The 20968-nt window shown below is 40.3% G+C and overlaps 1 protein-coding gene across 1 annotated transcript in view; it reads right to left on the minus strand.

Annotated features, from left to right (window-relative positions):
- adarb2 (adenosine deaminase RNA specific B2 (inactive)) overlaps positions 1-20968 on the minus strand; it is a 149979-nt gene that overhangs the window by 56972 nt on the left and 72039 nt on the right. Inside the window, exon 2 of the mRNA XM_035411962.1 lies at positions 458-544. Within this exon, the coding sequence (XP_035267853.1) occupies positions 458-544 (87 nt within the window). The remainder of the gene's footprint in view (positions 1-457; positions 545-20968) is intronic.

Below are 20968 nucleotides of genomic sequence, written 5' to 3' on the forward strand. Positions count from 1 at the left end.
CTTTAAAAACTGCAAGCAGTAATAAAGCATGCTGTCTAAGAATGTCAAAACATGATTTTTTACAGAATGCACAGTCTGTTAGTCCATGTGCTTCCTTATTTTCTACATATACACTGTAAATGAGCTACTGTAATAAAGGCAATTTTAGCTTTAGATCTAAGCAACTTTACTACGTGATTGATACTAAATCACTGAATGGTTCAAGTGCAGATGGCATTAAAAGGCATTGTTGGCCATTTGGCAATGCAGAACCATAACTTCATTTTTTTTTGTTAAACTTGCGGTAGAAATAAGATGAGTTAATTTTGTGTTTCAGTTGAGTGGTCTGCACCGCCATATGGCTGGAACATTTAGCCTGAGGCACATCACATTGAGGGTCATCTGCTACAAATTTCCATTCTTAAAAAAAAGATGCGAGACAAGCAGGGTGTACCGTAGTAGCGCTTAAATAACTTACTTAAAGTGTCTTCATCTTCTGTGCTTGCCATGCCCGGGTTCATGTATTTGAAGGGAGTGATATACGCAGAGAGCATGCTCACTTTCTCTGCAAATCAAACAAGAGAATCACACCATGAGCATGATGGGAAAACAGCAGTGAAGGCCCATTACTGGTTTGATCCGGTTCTGGCACGGGCACACACACACTGACACGCGCTGGCCACTTTATATTCCGAGCGCGGAGCATGTAAAATGGGCTAGAATTGGTTTGAAGCATTTTAAAACTGTTCTGTGTTTCTCTTTTTCAGAATGCCTACACCTGCACCTGTGTTCCTGTTGTTTACAGTGCAGGTTCCTATTAAGGACATTGTTCGGTCTAGTGCTTCCAGCACAGACAAAGCACAATTGACAGCCAAACGGGGACCCCTTAATTAGATCCTTCACATCTGAACATTCCTTAATGATCAATAGCTTTAATGGTCTCACGGCAACAAGAGAGAGGGGGCTCGGAGGGTGAAAACAGTCCAGTCTTTCTGGATGTGAAACTTGAGCCACAAGAGCTTTGCACATCAGCTGATGTTCACTGCTGACAGCAGAGAGAGCTCATGCAGCACCGCTAGTACGTTTGCAGCTTGTTTCTTTGTGCAGGATCTCTGAATTCCTTCGGCTCCATTACAATAATTGAGTGAAATAAAACTAACAAGCTGTAATCAACAAGAATCAAAATATGAATGATACAGGATGTAATCACATTCTGATTTGCACTGTGCTGAATTTCAGGGCTCAGCTCTGATAGCTGTACTGAAGTTTTTTTTTTTTTCCGAATTTTAACGGGCGCTTTGTGACAGTGATTGAAGTCCACAATGACAGTCAGCTGCAATATATTGTATCAAGCAGTTACAACAGTTACTCTGAAAATCATCTTCCTAGTTAAAAATAAAAGTCATGTTTCTGGACTCTCTCCCCTTTCTGAACTATACTCAGATCCTCGGGGCATGTGTGACTCAGAATGACACATGTAACTGCTCACTAAAATCAGAAAATTACATGAGCTAGAATTTGACTATTTGCATATTGACCTAATTACATGTTTAATAAACCAATGTGCACGACTGTACATTAAAGTAACTTATGTGGTGTAGCCAAGTAATGTAAAAACTAACACCATTTACTGACTAATTCTACAATGGTTTTTTGGTTGAGTGTATTAAAATGAAGAATATTTACCACATAACTGCTCTTCATAAACAGAATTTTGCCCTGAATACTTGCATTGTGAAGAACTGGTACATCGGAAACAAATGGACCAAATAATGAAAAGGAACAAGAGAAAAATGAATGTACAAAGCATATTAGTTTCCGAAAAATGGGTGAAGTCGCGTTTAGTTCTTTTTATATTTGTGATAAGGTTGAGGTAAGCTTCTAAATTATTTAATGCATTTTTCATCATCATTTCTCGCCTCGGGTCATCACTGTCCACTCAGGATCCTTCCGCCAACTCAAACAAATCTGCTGGGGTCTAATGGGCCCCAGCGGACACCGTAAAACAAATCTGTTATCAGCGTGTTCACGGAGAGGCCCGATGAGTACGCAGAACCTTGTGTCCTTAGTCACAGGAATCCTCGCATGCTGGACTGGGAATGGGATTAACAGAAATGCCTCCCCCCGTCACCGTCTTTTTCGGCACACACTAGTGCCGTCAAGGTAACAAACGGGGGTACGACAGCTCATCGAAACGAGGGGCGGTTGAACGTACAAAACGGGAGAAAGTGTTGCGTGACCTCTCTGATGACCTCGAGAGTTACCGTTACACCCCCAATGTGGAACGTTCATTTTGAGCGCCTGAGTACGGCAGGGAGCTGAATGTGGAACTGAAATCCAATTATTTCTCCTTCCGAGCAGTGGTCAGGATACCCATCCCCAGCAAACCCCCCCCCCAAAAAAAAAAAAAAAAAAAAACACCTGGGGTTTCTAGGTCATGTACACACAGGTCCACGTTTGAACACAGAAGGGGCGACAAAGCCCTGAATGTACACTTCCCGTGCACAAATTTCTGAATGAGGTGCAGGGTCTAGTGTTGTGAGTAGATGACATTCAATGTGGCCAGAGTCATCAACAAATCCATCACAGGCCAGTATGAGCTTCATTCAGCACAGCTGCTGGTTCAAGGAGATAATGCCACCACTCTGAAGTCAGACTCTACTTCCATTCTTCTGCTTTGAATAAAGAAAGGGATGGTGTGAAAATGGAGGGTTTTTAAAAAATGGCCTTCCAATAGAATTTCAAAACATGCTTGTAACAGAACAGGTGTAAATGCATGTTAATACACACATACGCCATATTATCGTAGAAAGAGTTTAACAGAACTGGTTAAATAGTTTTTTACATGTGTTTATTTTGTATTTTTTTTACTACCAAAGTGTGTGAATCTAGAGCACATCTTTTCTGTTTCAGTCTCGGTTTCTGTATGTATTACAGGGGGATGGAGTTTAGTCACAGTCCCCTTCATCAGAAAGCAATGTTGGTGAGGGAGATTTAGGACACTCAGCTTGTTTTCCCATGACACACATCATTGCAAGGTAAAATATGACAGAATAAATAAATGTATAAAAAGTTTCAGTCTTTGTAAATACTTTTCAATCACGTTAAGTGTTGATGAAGCTTAGAACAGTACTTTCCCATCCAATTTCTGAAGCTATCCAGTTTCAGTCACATAATCACAAACAGACATTCAGAAAATGTAAGTAGCCCATTTATATTTAGAAATATAAAAAGCATGTGAATGATAAATATAATCATGCACTCTTAATTTCATATCACAATAACAAACAATATTTCTATTTAAAAAACAATTTTGGTAAGAGATGACTAACAATCCTAAAAAAGAAAAATCTATTTCCAAACTAAAACTACATATGGATAGTAAGCAATAAATACCAAACCACATGCAGTCAAACTGCATTGCTGACTGTCTGGACTATCATACCTAGTTTCTGTGTATTCTTTTGTCATTTTCTATATCCAACATCAACACCATGTCAGATAGAGGCTTTCTTGAAGTGTGTACAGAATTATTTAAATACTACACTGATAAAATACTAGAGTGTTGATATGACTTTTTTGAAATGTAATATATGAGTGCTCTAATATGATTGAGGTATGCTATATTTTTCTTTCATCATCCAGTTTTGGGTAAAACGCACAATGGAGTTGTCATTGGAGAACAGAAATGTACCAAATAACCTTTGTGTGTGTTTCTAATATTAGCAATATTTGCATGCTGAAAGAGAAGACCTGCGCAATGAATATACTCTCATTCTACTATACTTGTATTATATAGCAGCAGTACCATATAATTGTATATGTTTGTGTTATGAACCTTCCATCATCAAGGGAAGTCAGCAAAAAGCACAACAACTATATTTCTATATTGTCAATATAGTCCAACAAGAGAGTGTACACCTGCTTCTAAAACCCCTGATGACACATTACATTTAGCAAAGGAAGTAGTCATTTCACTGCAATGCAACTGATGAGATGAACATCTAGCGTTGGGCTGAAATGATAGCAGTTTAGGGCAGGCAAATAATTGCATTCCACCCATGAGAGCTTCCATGACGTGGCTCTCAGAAGTTGAAATACCATGACATTTTAACTTTCATAAGCTGTACAGTGTTACACTGCTGTGCCATGATTAAATAAAATTGTAGTCCATATTTTCATGTAATAGAACTGAGGAAGATTGTTTAACATTGTGTCAACATTGATACAGAGTATTTTCCTGGTTGGAAACTGCACATCAAGTTTTCTTTTTTTCTTATTTTGGTTAGAGTTCACCTCTAAAAGAAGCCAAAACTAATTTATAGCAATTGCAATTTTAATGGAAATGGATTTTGGCCCCAGGGATTGTGCATGAGAATAGATTACAGAGTTTACCCCCACCCACATGACATTATAAGAAAGACTTATCTGCAGTAATACAGCACTTACTAAAATCCTCAAATACACTGCCCACCCAAAAACATTCAATATGTTTTTCCCCCTTTCTTTCTCTTAATGTATTGGCAGGAATGTTACATCATCAGAGCTATGTGCACTTTGACCTTAGGTATACAATATCCCCAGAAGAACAACAATGCAAGCCAATAGTTTAACTTCACGATGCCAAACCTCCTGTCTGGCTTGGTGTGTGAGGGGACAAACTCATTTATTTTCTTCAACAAAAGAAAATAGAAAATCCAGGTTAGGTTGCGAGACTTGGCAGACAGCCACGGTCCCATGAGAGTGTCGGTACAAATTATAAGTGAGAGGATAAGCTCCCTCCTTCCTCTATCACTACTGAGTGAAGTAATGAGCCCCATCAGGTTTCCCCATGGCTCAACATAACAAATGGGTCAAATGAATGACTGGAGACACTATTCAAACATGCAGGGAATGCCTGACTCCCGTAGACCGCGGACTAAGCGTTGGTGAACTGGCAAATGAGAAAGGGCATGCTGTCTCTTGTCTCCCTTAAAATCTGATTTCTGTCACGGCATTAATGGCTGCAGTACAAACAAATTAAGTGCGGCCGGCCTACGCTTGCCGTTAACAGTATGGGTGATGCAGAGAAACGACAAACGTTCGGCTGAGCCGCGATTCAGCGTCGAGTCACGAGGAGGAGCCAGAGGGCTCTCGCGATGTACACATTCACCTCAACCTCTTTTTGGATACTTTGAGAATTTTTTATATTGTTGACGGGCAAGCTGGTGGAAGAACGAATGGCATACGAGTGTGAGAAGGACCAGAAGGGCTGATATTTAGCACCTGATTAGCGCCATAGAAGACAGAGGAGCAGGACCATCTGCTTTGCATGTGTTATCTTGATCTATGCCAAGGACTGTGGTTTAGGAGGCAAACAGCAGGATATGGGCCGGATTCCTATTTCCCCCCCCCCTCCAAACCAGATAATTCCATGACAGAAAACCCCAGAAACAAATCATTATCCATCTCTCATGATTGCATTAACGTAATATAATCAGAACTATTCCCATTCACATTGCACAACTCCAGAAAATTTCCACTAATTCTGGACAGTCACGACCAGATTTTTCTCTTTGAGCTTCACATAGGTCAACACAATATCATCTATCTCCATCATTAAACCCCAAAATGTCCAAGCAGATTTCTGCTATGAATCTGATTATTCATAATAACTAATGAATTAGAATGATCCAAACAGCTTAACGGGCAACTGGACTGGTCGGTGAGCTATGACACATGCATCTAAAAAATACACAAAATTCTCTGGCATGAGAAGCAAAACAACATCGGTGAAGTTTAAGTGAATTTAGAGTGGTAGTAAAAAAAGGTGAGGTTGATTTAAAGTGGCTGTTGGCAAAAGTGGTTATTCTATATGGTTTAAGTCATTAGAAGACACACATGGGAAGATTCAAATATTCAAAATGAAAAGAGTATTCTTCAGTGAAACCCTTTTATTACTGAAGAGCTGTTTATACTCTTGCTAAAATGAAATAATAATAATAAAACACTTCACTGAGAAGAGCCCATGGGAAGGCATGTCTACCGTATGGCACCATGAATCAGTACTTGAATTAGGGCAGGGCACATTGCCCAGAGGTAGGACCCAGTCAAACACAGATAACAGCACATTCTGTGACTTTACTTTGAGCACTTAAAGAAAAACGCAAGTCCCATAAAACCACTACACGATAATGCTTTTTGCACTAGAAGTAGAGTCCGGTATAATGGGAATGGTTAATGCAATATATTAATTTTGCATAGCAGGCTTTTGCATTTTTTCACCTGATGCAGACTCTTTCTGGATGCTTTTCTCTCCTCTATCAGCACTTTTAGGAGTTGAATAATACTGCCTACAAAATGGAACTGATCTACCATAGTTTACTTCCCGACTAGTCTATTTTTCTGCCGATGCAAAGACAGAAAATAGCCTTGTGCATTTACAAACATTAAACAGATATTTTCTGTTTCTCCAGTGTGTGTATGAAGAGTCAATCGATCGCAATTTCTCAGGGATAAATGACAAATTTAATGCATGGCAGCCAATGTTTTCCACTGAATATTTATGTAAGATTTGATTCGCAACACCCGGATATATAAAGTAATCCTCACACTAGACTTGCAGTACGGAGAATGGGCATTATCTGCTACTGCAGTGGACTGGTGAGTATTTCAAGTGTGCTTATCTTATTTTCCCAGTAAAGCACTTAAAAGTGAAATATTATCATGTGTGAGGTTTAGAGATGGTCACCACATTAAGCAGGTCAAATGAAATGCGCCTGTAATTCAGACAAGCCAGAAGTCCAGCCACACTGCCTTCCATTTCAGTCACTTTTTCTTTATTGGAGAAATAAACTAAATTAAGTTGTCCAAAGAGCAAAGAAGAGATTGAAAGAAGTGACTGAAGATATTCAGTTATGGACACAATGAGAGTGGACTTACAGAAATCCTGCCTGCAGGAAATGTAATGTCCAATTGTTAAAAAAAAAAAAAAAAAGGTCATAACCCTGGTGGTGAGTTCATGTTTTTGCTTTAAAAAAGGACAATCATTTTGATAATCAAATTGATGAGCAAATGTACTATCACAACTGATGTCACAATGAAACAATACAATACTATAACAATACTATCACAATACCATAACATTACCAGGTGCAGTTTTACACTCTCAAAATGTTCTTGTATCTAGTGGCGTTTTATCAACAAAACTATGGTTGTAAGTTATGATATATATATATATATATATATATATACCTATATAGTACATTTATTTATAGTATTTTACAGCCTGCATCAGAGCAGATATTCTGCTGGGAGGGTAGGAACAGCAGTCTGGCACAAGTGTGAGAGACAGGTTTCCACTTGATACCCCTCCGAAGCAAACACGGCTCGCAGTTCCCGCTGCTTTCCCAATACCGCTACGGCCTCTCTCCCCGCCAGACTGCGGGGCACCGGGACAAGACCAGACTGACCACCGGCACGGCGCGCCCGCTATCTAATCTGCAGGTGTGGAGAAACATTCAATGGCTGCCGGGAAGGGAGGGGAAATTAACTTCCTCTCGCTGCAGTCTCGCGTCCCCGTCCCCCCGCCGACCCCCCCCCCGCCCGCTCGCCCGCCGCGCAGGTGACTGGCAGGGCCGAGCGGCGAGTCTCCGTGCTGAGTGCGGGCGGAAGGGGGGGAATGGGGGATCTGACTGAGAGAAGAGGACGGCCATACTGGAATGGCCGCGCCATACCACCAGCTGGCCACGCCATGTTTCTTGTGTCGTTCGGGTAGCCAAGAGAAACCAGAGCCTTGCCAGAGCAATCATGGGAATTTGAAAATAAAATTTGAACAAAAATATGTTTTTGAAAAAATAAACAAGTAAAAATAAATGGCCAGCATTCACAGTCAGTTTAAAATTAACATGCCTTAAACGTTACATGTTTGTAAGTACCTAGATATATATTTAATATCTTTTCTCATGGATTCATGGATCATGGATTTATCAAATAATAATAATAATAATAATAATAATTATTATTATTATTATTAAAGTCATTTTACTTTTTACACACATTGGAAAATTAAATTTTAATATTTCTTTTTACTTTTCCCTTTGGCCAGTGTGCAGATTTTGCTCCATGATACTGCTGGGTGAGGGCACTCTCACCTCAGTCAGCCACGCTGGCTTATTTCGCCTCCAGTTCTTCTGGAAGTTCTACAAAGAAAACCCTCTTCTGCCCTTTATTTCATTTTATTTTTGGCTATTTATGAGTCCCATCATTACATATATAATCAGGGAGCGTGTTTACACTACTTTGTTGAGCTGGGATTGCTGCACCGATGGTCACAGGAAGCACAGATGGGACGTGGACAGTTTTTCATTGCCTGTTCCATACGATGGAGCCCGACACATCTGGTATGCAGCGAGAAGCATCTTTGCACTAATTTGTTTGTCACTATATATTGAACAGACTATCTGTCATTCTGTCATGCTTTGGTTGCCTGGTGATGTTTGAAGACATGGCTAGTCATAAGTTTCAGATGCTGGCCGCTTGGGAGCCACTTAAAGCAGCAGGCTGACTGCAGAGAGGGAAGGAGGGGGGGTGGGGGGTGGGGGGTAGGGGGTAGGGGGTGGAAGGGGGGAATGGGGGGGTGAGGGAAGAAATGAGAGAAGATCTTGCCACAGCTTAGAAGAGCACCCTGTTTTCCAATTCAGCGGGAGAAATGCAAGCTTCATAGTAGTTTTATTTCCTTTGCAGAAGGGAACTAGTGCTTGAATGACATGAGCTCCAATTCACAACTGAGCGGAGTCACTGTTATAACTTCATTTCATAATTACAGTCATAAAAAAAGGTTTTTAATTAAAAAAAAAAAAAAAAAAAGGATAAAATATTGTTTGCCAAAACCTGTCTGTGGTCATATGAGGATTTACTAAGAATGTCTTAGAGAAAGTTAGTGCTGCCAATTCATAGTGACACCACGCGTCAAAAATAAGGAATGATGACTGCACCTGTAAATGAGAATGTGTAACTGAGGGTCATCTTAAGGTGCTAAAATGTCTGCCCATCCTCCTGTCTGGCCTGATCCAATTTCTTTCGGAAAAATCCCAAAGCAAAATTGCAATAAATACAAACTGACAGCTCATAATATCCCTCTTCCAATTCCATGCGCTGTACTAAGTATGATTCAGAGGCAATTAAAGAACCGTTTGATGTTGACACATTCAGACTTCCAAATTATGTGGAGACAGGCCATTTACAATAGTATGTGAATGCATGTGTCCATTTATAGTGTATATCAATCTGAGAAAAATAAAAAAACATGTCAAATATAGGGTGAAAAATAAAATTATGAGTTTGGCAGTCACAGGACCTTTTTTGAGCCAAACTCTCACAGGAATGGAAATGTGGAAGCTTTCCTTTGGTTTGCATTTGCGTCATTCAAGAGCTCAAAATGCTGTCTGGCAAAATCACAAATCTCAAAACACAAATTTCTGAATTTTGAAAATCGCATCACCTTGTAAATACATCCAATACAAATGGAAATTATTAGTCTGCAATGCTTTCAAGGCTTTTTGGTGCACTTTGGGGAAGCTCACATTTATAATGTATGCTGTTATCACCGTTACCGAACACGTGCATTACCCGAATCGCAGAGGACAACCGCGGCTCTGTCCCACATAAACATGTCACGCGGCAGCATGGGTTTCGTTCGCTTTGTGCCCGAAAAGTTTTTCAGAACTTCTGAAAAAATAAATAAATAAATAAATAAATAAATCACTGTGAAACAGGCCCGAGTGAGATAGGAAGTGGAACAGAATCAGTTCGCCGACAGTCATTTCCTCGCCGCATTTTTCCAAATCTTACGACGCCTGGCTTGCTACGGCGCGCAATCTGTGACTAAAAACCACCTGACTGGCCCCGTGTCCGTTCGAGCAGAAAGACAAACGGTATATTTATACACGTTGTTCCCCCATTTCCACCATTATCAAGCCGCTTCTGAATAATACAATATCTACTGTCACTGCAAAGACAAGTTAAAAGGATTTTGGTGTAATTCTTTTTTCCCCAAGACTGAATTTTACAGTAAAGGCAGTTGATGAGTGGCACCATGCTTGTCCACGCGTATTTTTAGAAAACACGTTCCTCTGAGTGTACACAATTGCCTATTCTCTGATTAAATTTATTTATATCATTGGCCTTCAAAGCAAATGTCCCTGAACCATACCTGCGGGTCTGCTAATAAAATAAAATAGTATACCTGTATTGAATCCACAGGAATGGGAACTGTGCTCCTAATATGTCACTGCTTGAAAGACAAAGTGTAAAATTTTCAGGATAAATCTCTACATACTGTAGAGTGCCAAACATAATGGTTCACAGAATTAATCCATGTTACTTCAATAGCCCCTTTCCAAATCGCATGCCTGTGTTTTTGGGGCAAATCACTGAGGCATGAACATTAGGGATGATATTACTATGATGAAAAGGGGCTTATTTGTCACTGTTGCATTAGGACGCTTCTACGTTCCATATGTGGAACACCTGACTCGTATTAAGATGGCGTGTTTTCTTTTTCATTTTGTTTCCGAAAAAGGCAATAAAGCCATTTTCAGAAAGCGGAGAAATCATATTTAACATTAAGAAACGTGCTATCAGCTCACTGACATAGAATCAGCTTATGTACTTAAGGCTGTCAGGATATACACCCACACACAGTCAATTCCCTGGATTGACACGTTTTGTTGAGTTGAGGACCAGTCGCATATAAGGCTATTTCTTTACCGTACAGGCCAAAGTGATACAATGAGGCATATCTGTGCTGTTATCGCGTATACTAAAGAGCCACATGATTATTCTATATGTTGGTGTTACCTCTGAACTTCAGCTTTTGACTGCATAATCTGACAGTACACTGAAATGCATTATTTAACATCAACCTATATGTGACATTTCCTTGACCTATTCAACCATGGCCTAAATGTGTGCTGTCTGCATATGAATTATAGCACAATCTGTATTTTACTATTAATTGAGAATAATTGTTTAAAGAGACAAAAAACGTCCTTGCCTGTACAAATCAGATTTGAAATTAAACAGTGAAATGTACTTTGTCTGGTTACCGTCTGCTGGGCATTGGTTATATGCCCTAAACCGTAGCGGAGAGACGTGTCAAGCATGGCTAGATGAAGACGGAAGATAAAGGGGCTTTAAAATAAGCCGGCTGTGGAGTGGCACGGAGTTAACAGGGAGATATTAACATCCACTTAATGCCTCCACAAAGGGAAGCATCCCGAGAGGTGCGTATCTTTAACGGCTACCTCTCCGTCTCGTCTCCGGCTCGGGAGCAGGCGACGCAGGCCCCCCTCCCTCGCCATTCTGTCCCGGCCCTGGCATCCCTGAGGCTGCCTGATTTACGATCGCCCCCCCCCTTCTTCCCCCGGGAAGAGAGATCACGAGGAGGCTCCTCTGTGGCGCAGCGTCTGCCTACGCATACGTAACATCCGGCCCTTCACAAATCCCAGCGATATTCTGCAAACGCGCTTTTATAGACACGGAGGGAATGAGAGAATATTTATTTTTTTTGCTTATATTTTACTGCCATCAGCAGGTTTAAAAAAGTTATTGTTTTTTGTTGTGTTTTTTTTGCCATATTTGATGCATGTTCAAGACAACTGTGTTACTGTAAAGGCTGTACAGTAAAAGAAGGGTGGCAGACAAACCCAGTCCATGCTTTTTATTGACGAGCTCAGATCCGCTCCAACCACAGTTTCTATTGTCCTGTTTTTTGGGGAGTGAATTTACACAATTCTATATTTTGCAGCACGGAACTAATGCGTATATTAAACTTGCAACACATATGTACATTTACATGCAGTAATTTTTACATTGAGCCTTAATCCAAATACAAACACACACACACACACACACACAAACACAAATACTGTACACACACAGGTGTGAATGTGTTGTGTTAAAATACTACGATAATTCTACACTATACTTAAATAATAATTTATTATTATTAGATAGCACTCTACCATTAAATACTCAAGTGCTCTCTAAATACTAAAATGCAGATTGTGCTAAATGAGCACCAGAATATCCCATGCTTTTGGCTGTCATAACTTCAGCTCAAAAGAGGTTTGAACTTAACCGTTCAGACTCACCACAGCCAATTAGCCTTACAAATGAAGAGCTTACTTGGGAATCAATGGGAAAATGTCAGTGTTGTTGTGGTGTAGACAGCTATTACTGTATGTATCATACAGTGTATTCTATGAAAGACTACATTAATCTGAACAAGAAAACTATGTAATGGCTAATGACCTTTGATGCACATGATGCACAGGAAAGATGCACAGGAAATGTTCAGTGATTAGTCCTTCGCCCCCAGAAGGGCTGGTCTGGTACGAAGAGCTAGGCTTTTCCACCCGTAATTCACTGGGTGATCTGAACCACACTGTCCCACCGACCCACAATGACCTCTGTCACAACTGCCTTTTTGGTTTTTTTTTCCCTTATTTTTCCAACATGGCAGTGCTTTAAGTGGTTCTCCTTGGGTCAACAATGACCCACCTCGAGAGGTAGATTGACCCGGATCAAGAAGGGGCCGACAGGCCTGTCAAAATTTCTCAGAGAAGACTCACAGTACAGAAGATGATAGGCACATTTTTTCTAAAAACATTCTGAAGAATTAAATGTTTCAATGTCAAATTCACATGCTCTATGGTATTCCTGTAATACGGTCCTACTGTGTTATGTGAATCTTAGACTATGCTTAAGCCTCAGATGACGATGGAGCACCTCACATTGCTTACATCATGTTCAATGGACGACAACTAACCCTCACCAGAAATTTTACATTTAGCATGAAAACAAACTCAATATGGTGGAAAAATACAAAAAGAATTTAACATTAAATCCGCAGAATCGTATAAAAAAGGATCTAACTTGATTATCATATTCTCATTCACGATTGTGGAAGGTGCAGCAATTCTAAGCTCAGACTGCAGTAAAGGATACTATTTAATGCACCTTCACACCATCGCATGAGTGTGTGTGTTCAGTTAACCAAGAGGAATGACTGACGAGAAATACACGAGACACCTCTATCCAAATAAACTGCAACTAAACGACTGGATTTATGTGACGAGAGTGTACGGGGATCCTTGGCAGATGAGTGCCTGTAGCGTGCTCTCCACTTTGTACAACGTGACAATAAAGAAAAGCAATCATCCGACACACTCTGGCAGAATGCGATTGTACCCTCCCATCCCTGATCCATTGAGATAATGAGAATTTCATGAGTGCGACACATTCACACATCTTAAAGTTAATTCAAAGTTTTTGCGGTTCATCCTCACCTCTGACTCGAACCGCTTAATTTAGCGATTTAGTTTTGATTCTTAAATAGCATTGTTGGTATTGAGGGTAAGCCGGAAAGAATTGCAGACATTTTGTGAAATGAAAAGAAATGTACTGTAACAAGCACTTCAATTTGTAAGACAAAGATAAAAGTGCATGGCAAAGCAGAAGGATTAAATTCTGCCCTGCTATCATAAGCAGTGAGTTACATAGATAGTTCTCAGTGATAGCATTCTGAAAATACATTCAATTATATTTCTATACAGTAGCCTACTGTAATACAACCAATTCAATGCCAAGAATGCTACTGAGTGAATACAATTGAACTCTCTTACTTATTGCATATACTAAATGTACATACTGAAAATTATGTGACTTTATAATAATTGGTTACAAATTAATTATATGAACATGGAAATCACTTAAGGTAGCAAACAAAGTCAAATCTGAAATATATGATAATCACTGGATACATAGGGTGGTTTTCATTAACACTTTCTCCTTATAATTTTTTTGTAAGATATAAGAAATGAATTGCAAACATTAATGCTTCATTTCAATGACCTGCCTGTTAATCTGAGCTAGGAAAGCAGAAATGACTAATTTGACACGGCTAACTTTTCTTCATGCCTTGTAATTATAAAACCTCATTAAGTTCATTAAGTCATCCATTGTGTAAAGGGATTTGTTTTACATACACCACCAATGATGGTGTACTCCATTATTCATTCTCACTCTTGTCTATTGGACCACAGCTATTCAAATAAGAGAGAGGCCGTGTAGAAAAATAGAATTTGATGTTTTCAGAGAATGCTTCAAAGAAACATCTTTCAGTTACGAATGTAAAATGGCTACAGATGGCACGAAAAATGCAACGCAGGACACTGATTTTTCCACAGCTAATGTCAAAGTACCCCTCCGCTCACACACACACACGCACACAATAATACACAAAAAAAAAAACAAATATGTTGATGCACAATTCACAGCTTAACAAGACCTTACTCCCAGACTCATTTCCCATCATTCATCTGGAGCCGCTGGTGGGAGGGAATACCGCGCGTGGCCTCGGAGCGGCATTTTAACAGATGACTACACGACACGGAGGAGGGCTCTTAGGTTTGCCCCCTGAACCCTGATGATTCCAATTTTGGTGTCACTGAAAGCAGTTATCTATCATGGGCTGTATTACTTAGTGGGCCAAGTGGCAGGGATATTCATCTCTCTTCCAGCCACAGGTCAGACCCAGAGATAGTATGAATTTGCCACTACAGCAGAACCTGGCAAGACTCCCAGCCTGCCCAAAACATAGCCTGAACTCACGAGACTGGACATGGTTCTGCTACTACGGGTGAAAAGCAATGTAGGGTATCATCTTGTATGTGATGATGACTGCACGTGCCTTAATACTCCATCCTGAGTTCAATTGCCAAATCAAATTATTGCATGGCTGGTTCCATGTGAATCCACAACGCTTTCATTTTTGCATGTAACATGCATATTGCAGCTGAGTGCATAAAGCTTGCCCAGTACATTAGTAGTTATGAGTTTAGTGGAACTAGGATTACCATGATAATAATAAAAATCAAGAGAAGCATAAGGTCTACTGTTAAAATGTAAAGATATTCAAATGTTAAAGCATAGGTAAAAATGATAAATATATGGAGGAGGGAGGTGAGCATTAAATCTAATTTGTCATGGTACTTTGTCTTTCATAATGAGGAAGCCATTTAAGCAACAATTCAACTGTTTTATTATTGCAGTTTTTCACTCATTTTACTGACCGCAGTGCACTTTATAACATAATGTACCATTTGCTTATATTCACCGTTAGTAGGTAAGAGTGAATGTTGGCCATCCAGGTGAAATGAGGAGAAGTGACATTCCATCTATGAGCGTGTGCCTTACGAATAGCTGTCACACAAGGCCAAAGGTTTGTGCAGCATGTAAAGCAAAGCCATTACTGATAATTACAAGAGAACGAATTCACCATAAAATCCATATGCAATCCCCTGATAAGCAATCCCGAAGCACGCTTGTTTCTCTTTTAACCTTGCTCCCAGCACTCGCCTCATCTAAAATGTGCATGGCTTTATTCAGATTCGGCTAAACTCAATTAAAGATAAATAAATGAATAAATCAGCGGCTGGGCTCGTCCCGGATGCAGCCCCTCCGTCCCCCCACTGGCCCGCGTCCTGATGAGGGGACTCGGGCGGGTCAGAGGGGTGAAAGAGAGGGGTCCGGAGGGCTCCCTTTCGCCGGCTCAGCACAGCCCGCCGCGGCGAGGAGACCGCGCAGGCTGAGCGCTCGCCTTGCCCGAGCCACGGGAACGCGCTAAACAATTTCACGCTCCCCGTGGGGCCGGAGGTGGCGCCGTTCGCAAGGGGGGGGGGCGGAAGCGAGGCTCTGGCGCATTTGTTTCATCCGACTGAACCCCGGGCCCATGGGGTCCCAAAGCCCATGGGGTCCACAGCCAACCTCCGCCATATCACAGTGCCAAATACAGAAACAAGGCCACAGTCTGTAGCCATTATTACACAAACAGTGGTCTGTACTCTGTATTCAATCAACTAAACTTTTTTTAAGCTAAATTTTGCTAAGTCAAAGCAAGTACATGTATATATGTTTTTCTTCACAAGGAAAGTGAAGTTGACAAACTGCACTTAAGTATTTGTGAGTAAATGAAAAAAATTCCACTTCCTTTTAACTGTGAGTCAGAAATGTTGATTTAATCCATTGCAATGTAACATTCGGAAGCATTTAAGTACACAATGTCTTGAACTCAATTCACATTTGTCCTTAACTTTGACTTTAAAATAAACACGAGTGCTTCTTTATACATTGTGAGTCACCGTTAAGCCCTCAGTCATTGTGTGGTTGGAAGGAACTGCACTAAAAGCTACATATTGAACTGTTATCAACAATAAACCGCATTAAAGATGTTTGTCTGCAATGGCCTTTAATGTGAACCGTGCAATTCTCAGTGTCAACAGTAATGCCTCAACCCCTTCTTGAGACAGAAAGGTAGAATGGCATAGAATAGCATTTCTAGCTCAGAGTCATTCTGCGTACATGTGCATTCAAACTGACTAAAGAGGTGTCAGGACTGGGAAAACCACAGTAATACAAATGGGAAAACATTATGTATTATGTTATGTATTCCCCTGACTACACGAGAAACATCATAACTGCAAAAATTTAGCTATAAGGTTTAAACTCAACATGAATAAATGAGAAGATTCCTCCCAGTGCCTGGTTATTTAAAATAATGGAAAAGTAATTAAGCAAACTACGAACGCTGTTTGAGACAGAAATCATATCAGCGTGTCCCAAGATTGATGCAGCCTGCAGCCTTCATCGCAGTATGCCTTCTGATTGATATGAGAAAAGTACAGAGCAGAAGAATCTGTTGTGTCTTACTTACCAACGCCACACTGCTCCTCATTAACCTTTAAAGAAGATAAGTGTGATTTAAGTCTATATTTGAACAGCAGTTAAAGGATGAAGTACCTCCTCTGAACACCTTTTTTTTCCATCACTCATTCATTCAACTACATTATGAGAATTAAATTCAAATTGAAATTGCACCTGTAAATCTACATAGATCTGCCACCTGATCCACCTTAATTAAAGTACACGCATTCAGAAGCACATTATTCCTGGCACTTGCATCAAGGTTAAGAGGTGCACCTCATGCGTAATGAGATTCAGGATAATTCACTGAGTAATTGTTAACAACATGTTAGCATTTTATCTGTCGTTGTAAGTTGATTTTTTTTTCTCCCTTTCCCCTCCAAACGATAGCAAAACAGATGCTTGTTAGCGAGGACACTCAGGTAGAAGGCGGCTAATTTACTGCGCGGTGACTGCTTCCCGTTGCCTTTGCCAGATGTGCGTCAGCCGTGGAGAGAGGAAGGCTCGTGGTTTACGGCGCCGCTGCGGCGTACCCCTCTTATCGGCCCGAACATTCGCCGACGTCAAGAGCCAAGCAAATATTTACTCAAACTGTGTCAAGATAATTGGCGCAAGGTAATTATTTATCCACTCAGGTTGCCATTTTAATGGCAATATCAGATGACGGGACTGTGAAGAATAAACATGCGTATGCACGGGCATACACACACATTCACGCATGCACGCACACACGCACACACACACACACACACACAAAAAAACTAAACATATGCTGGGTCATTCAAAGTCATACAAAAGGTTCACCACTTCATTTTAGAGACATTAGACTTTTACATTGACTACACATACATGAAGAAACAATGGCTTTACAAATGTCATTGCATCAAAACAGTGTGTGCATGTATTGATATGTGCACGTCATGAAATAACATCACTTTCATCAGCATGGATTTGTAAATGTTTTCCTTTTTCTTCATAGATGTCAGCAGACATAGATACAACCTTTGCCATTGACCCAGGGCAGTGCAGACTAGTGTGTGCTTACGTCTGAAGCACAGACATGAATCACAGGACTAAAGAAACTCAACAGGATGACTGCGGGCACCCAAACGCGCAACAGGGGTCCCCAGTGCGTTATTCATTAAACAATTTGCAGTTATTTACATGATTCATAGACTGGTCGGATCAACAAGTCTACACATACATTTTCTACACATACATTTTACAAAACGTGCCCCTTCCCCTTCATGTTGAGGTATTTATGTAATTATGTAATTTCCATGTATACCATAACAGGAAATGGCATTATCCAATGAAGCCACTAGTGCAAACGGCCTGCTCTATATAAACGTGTTAATTCATATAAAAAGGGTTGAAATCAACTGGACACATTGTCTTTTATGGACAATGGACCAAAAACAACAGACAATCACATATAGCCAGGAGCCAGGCCAATGATACACTCATTAAAGTTCAATTCCAGTTGAACTTTAATGAGTGTATCATTTGCCTAGCTCCTAATCTTTATAGTTATTTTGAAGACCCACATACTCCATTGTTTCCTTGACAACTAAAGGGCAACATCAAAATAGCAGGAATCATGCTCCAGCTGCACAGCTCTCCTTCTGCGTAGCCATTAATGGAGAGATATAAATATAATAGCTGAAAGGCTATTGGCAGCTGCTTTAATCTGGGCAGAACACATGTGATTCACACCACCTATGGTTTATGACCAAGGGCTTCTCACCGACTTCGAATCGGCCTCCTCACCATATCAAATGCATCGTCTGGAATCGATGAGTGAATAAATAAATAAATGTGGACTTAAGGGGGGGTGGAGGTGGTTAAATAAAAGTGAATAACAGAAATGTTCCACTGGCCACCTAATCATCTCCCAGGTTAACTATTTCTCTCTCTTCCCACCTCCTGTTAGGTTCCTCTATTTACTGTAGTGCTTTGGAAAATTAAAATGTACAAACGCGAATGTCTGTGACTGAGTGAGTGACTGAGTGAGTGATGAAGTTACACCATTGGTCAACCGGATAACGTGTGTTAGGTCCAGCCATATACTAGGTTTTGACCTGGTCTTGTTATTATTATTATTATTATTATTATTATTGTTATTATTAGAACAGCTAAGTGTTTCCTGATTTCAGAATGCCTCCGCCTATGGCAACACAACATCTGCAGCAAAGGCGCGTCTGTACCATTTGCAGATAGTCAGGGTGCATCTGTGTGATCCATCTGTGCTCTGAGACGGTAAGGTAATCCCAAACAGGGGAAACTCAATCCCAAAAACCAGCCAATGGTTATCTCTCATACAAACAAAGTGAAATAAATGTAGGCTGGTACTTCTTTTTACCATTAGCAGAGCTGCAGTAGACATTATTTCCCCGTTTTCAGCTATTTACTACAACAAGGAATCGTTTCCTTTACTTTCCCCATTTAAGTTCTATAGATATTGCAGTTAGATAGCTAAATTTGTAAAAAGTATTAATATTTAAAAACTGTTATAAAACTAGGTGGTGCAATTGAAGTAGAATGAGTATCGTGCAATATTACAGTTTATTCTTGTTGTCAAATCTCTTCCGTGTTTAAATGACTTTGAAATATGACATGGAACAAAATGTTAAACAACGCATAATGAATCCACGGTTACATACTTTCTTTGAAGAAAAACACTGGATCCCCACATAAAATAATTATTTCAATAATGGGAGCACTCTTCTATTGATATTTGCAGTGGTCACAGAGGCAACTGTACTACCAGAACTGCAACACAGTTTGATTCACAGCCTCTGTCTTAACATTAACATGCTTTTTCCTCATTTTCAGTTTCCCTTGTCATGAATATTAACACAATTTGATTGCCCATTTATTTTTAAATCTGAAAACATTATCATAATCAGCCATCATGCATTATAATGCATTTCCAACAAAACAAAATGCTGTTGGAAAGCTTTCACAGTTATAAAAGTAACTGCATTTGTTTATTCTACATTTTATGAATGAAGATTTAATTTTCGTACACAAGGTTTCCAGTCCAACAAAGAGAATGTACGCACCAAGATGCATGCTGGTACTCACTACTCGATGGTCATAAAGCCCAAATAGCTTGTTTCCTCAAGTGTACTGTTAAGTGTATTGTTATTATGTGGGATGAGAAGCCTTCACGAGGTACAAACTGGGCCCCTGGTGCACTTCTGTAACCTCACAGCTGAAAAGGGTCATAAGGCCCACTGCATTGAACAGACCCCAAGGCCCCCCCTACACACGTCATGTTATCTGTGCAAGCAACACGGATGCAGCTTTGTGGGAACCCTGGGAGGGGAAATGACCGGGAATCAATCTTCCTTTCTCCCCCTCATCTGCATGTCTGCACAGCAGAGCAGTGCAACACCGCACAGAGCGCCACATTTATCTTTCGCATGAAATACTTCGGCATGGCTTTTTGGATCTGGCAAATGTTCCCCGAGTTGGCAGCCAGTCTGCATTCACGTGGCATAATCGCTAAGCTGCAGCACATATTTACACGTACAGAGGACCCCCCCCCCCACCCCCCCTTTGCTCTTTCTCTCTTGCCTGCTCTCGATCTCTCTTTCTCTCTCTCTCACTCTTAGCTCTCGATCTCTTTTTCTCTCTCTCTTATGCTCTCTCTCCCCCTCTGTCTCTCTCTTGATCGAGCAGCTGGCACAGAACACACAAGACCTTCCAATATGTTTTGGAGCCGAGAATGTTTGTGTTTAGATAGCGGTTCGAATCAGCTATTTTTCACCTCTCTTTTAAAACTGATTTACCATATGGCTAAACCTTTGCAGATAAGAACTGTGTTTACTTTTCTGGTCCTGAAAGATAAGATTCTAGTTCATTACTGGACCTGTGTTAGTTTAAGCCCTTTGAAACGAACCCTAAGCACAGAAATTTCAGTAATTTTTTCAGTGGAACAAAAAAGAAAAAAAAGAAAAATCAAAGCTCCAAGTCCATGAGGTTTGTGCAGAATGCAGGGATTAATGTGGGAAGAACTATTTTCTTTAGCCCTTATAGAATGACTGAAATGATGCATGCATTAAAATGCTTCATTGAACATAATAGGAAGTTGACTGGCAGAACTATTAAAATAGGCTTCAACGACAAAACACAAATGTTGCCTATAAAGTTGACAGCAATCATCATTTGAAAAAAAAAAGTTCTGCATGTGGTAGAGACAAAAAAAATGACATCAATGATCGCACAAATAGCTTAG

Source organism: Anguilla anguilla, chromosome 4 (assembly GCF_013347855.1).
Source record: "Anguilla anguilla isolate fAngAng1 chromosome 4, fAngAng1.pri, whole genome shotgun sequence".
Lineage (NCBI taxonomy): Eukaryota > Metazoa > Chordata > Actinopteri > Anguilliformes > Anguillidae > Anguilla > Anguilla anguilla.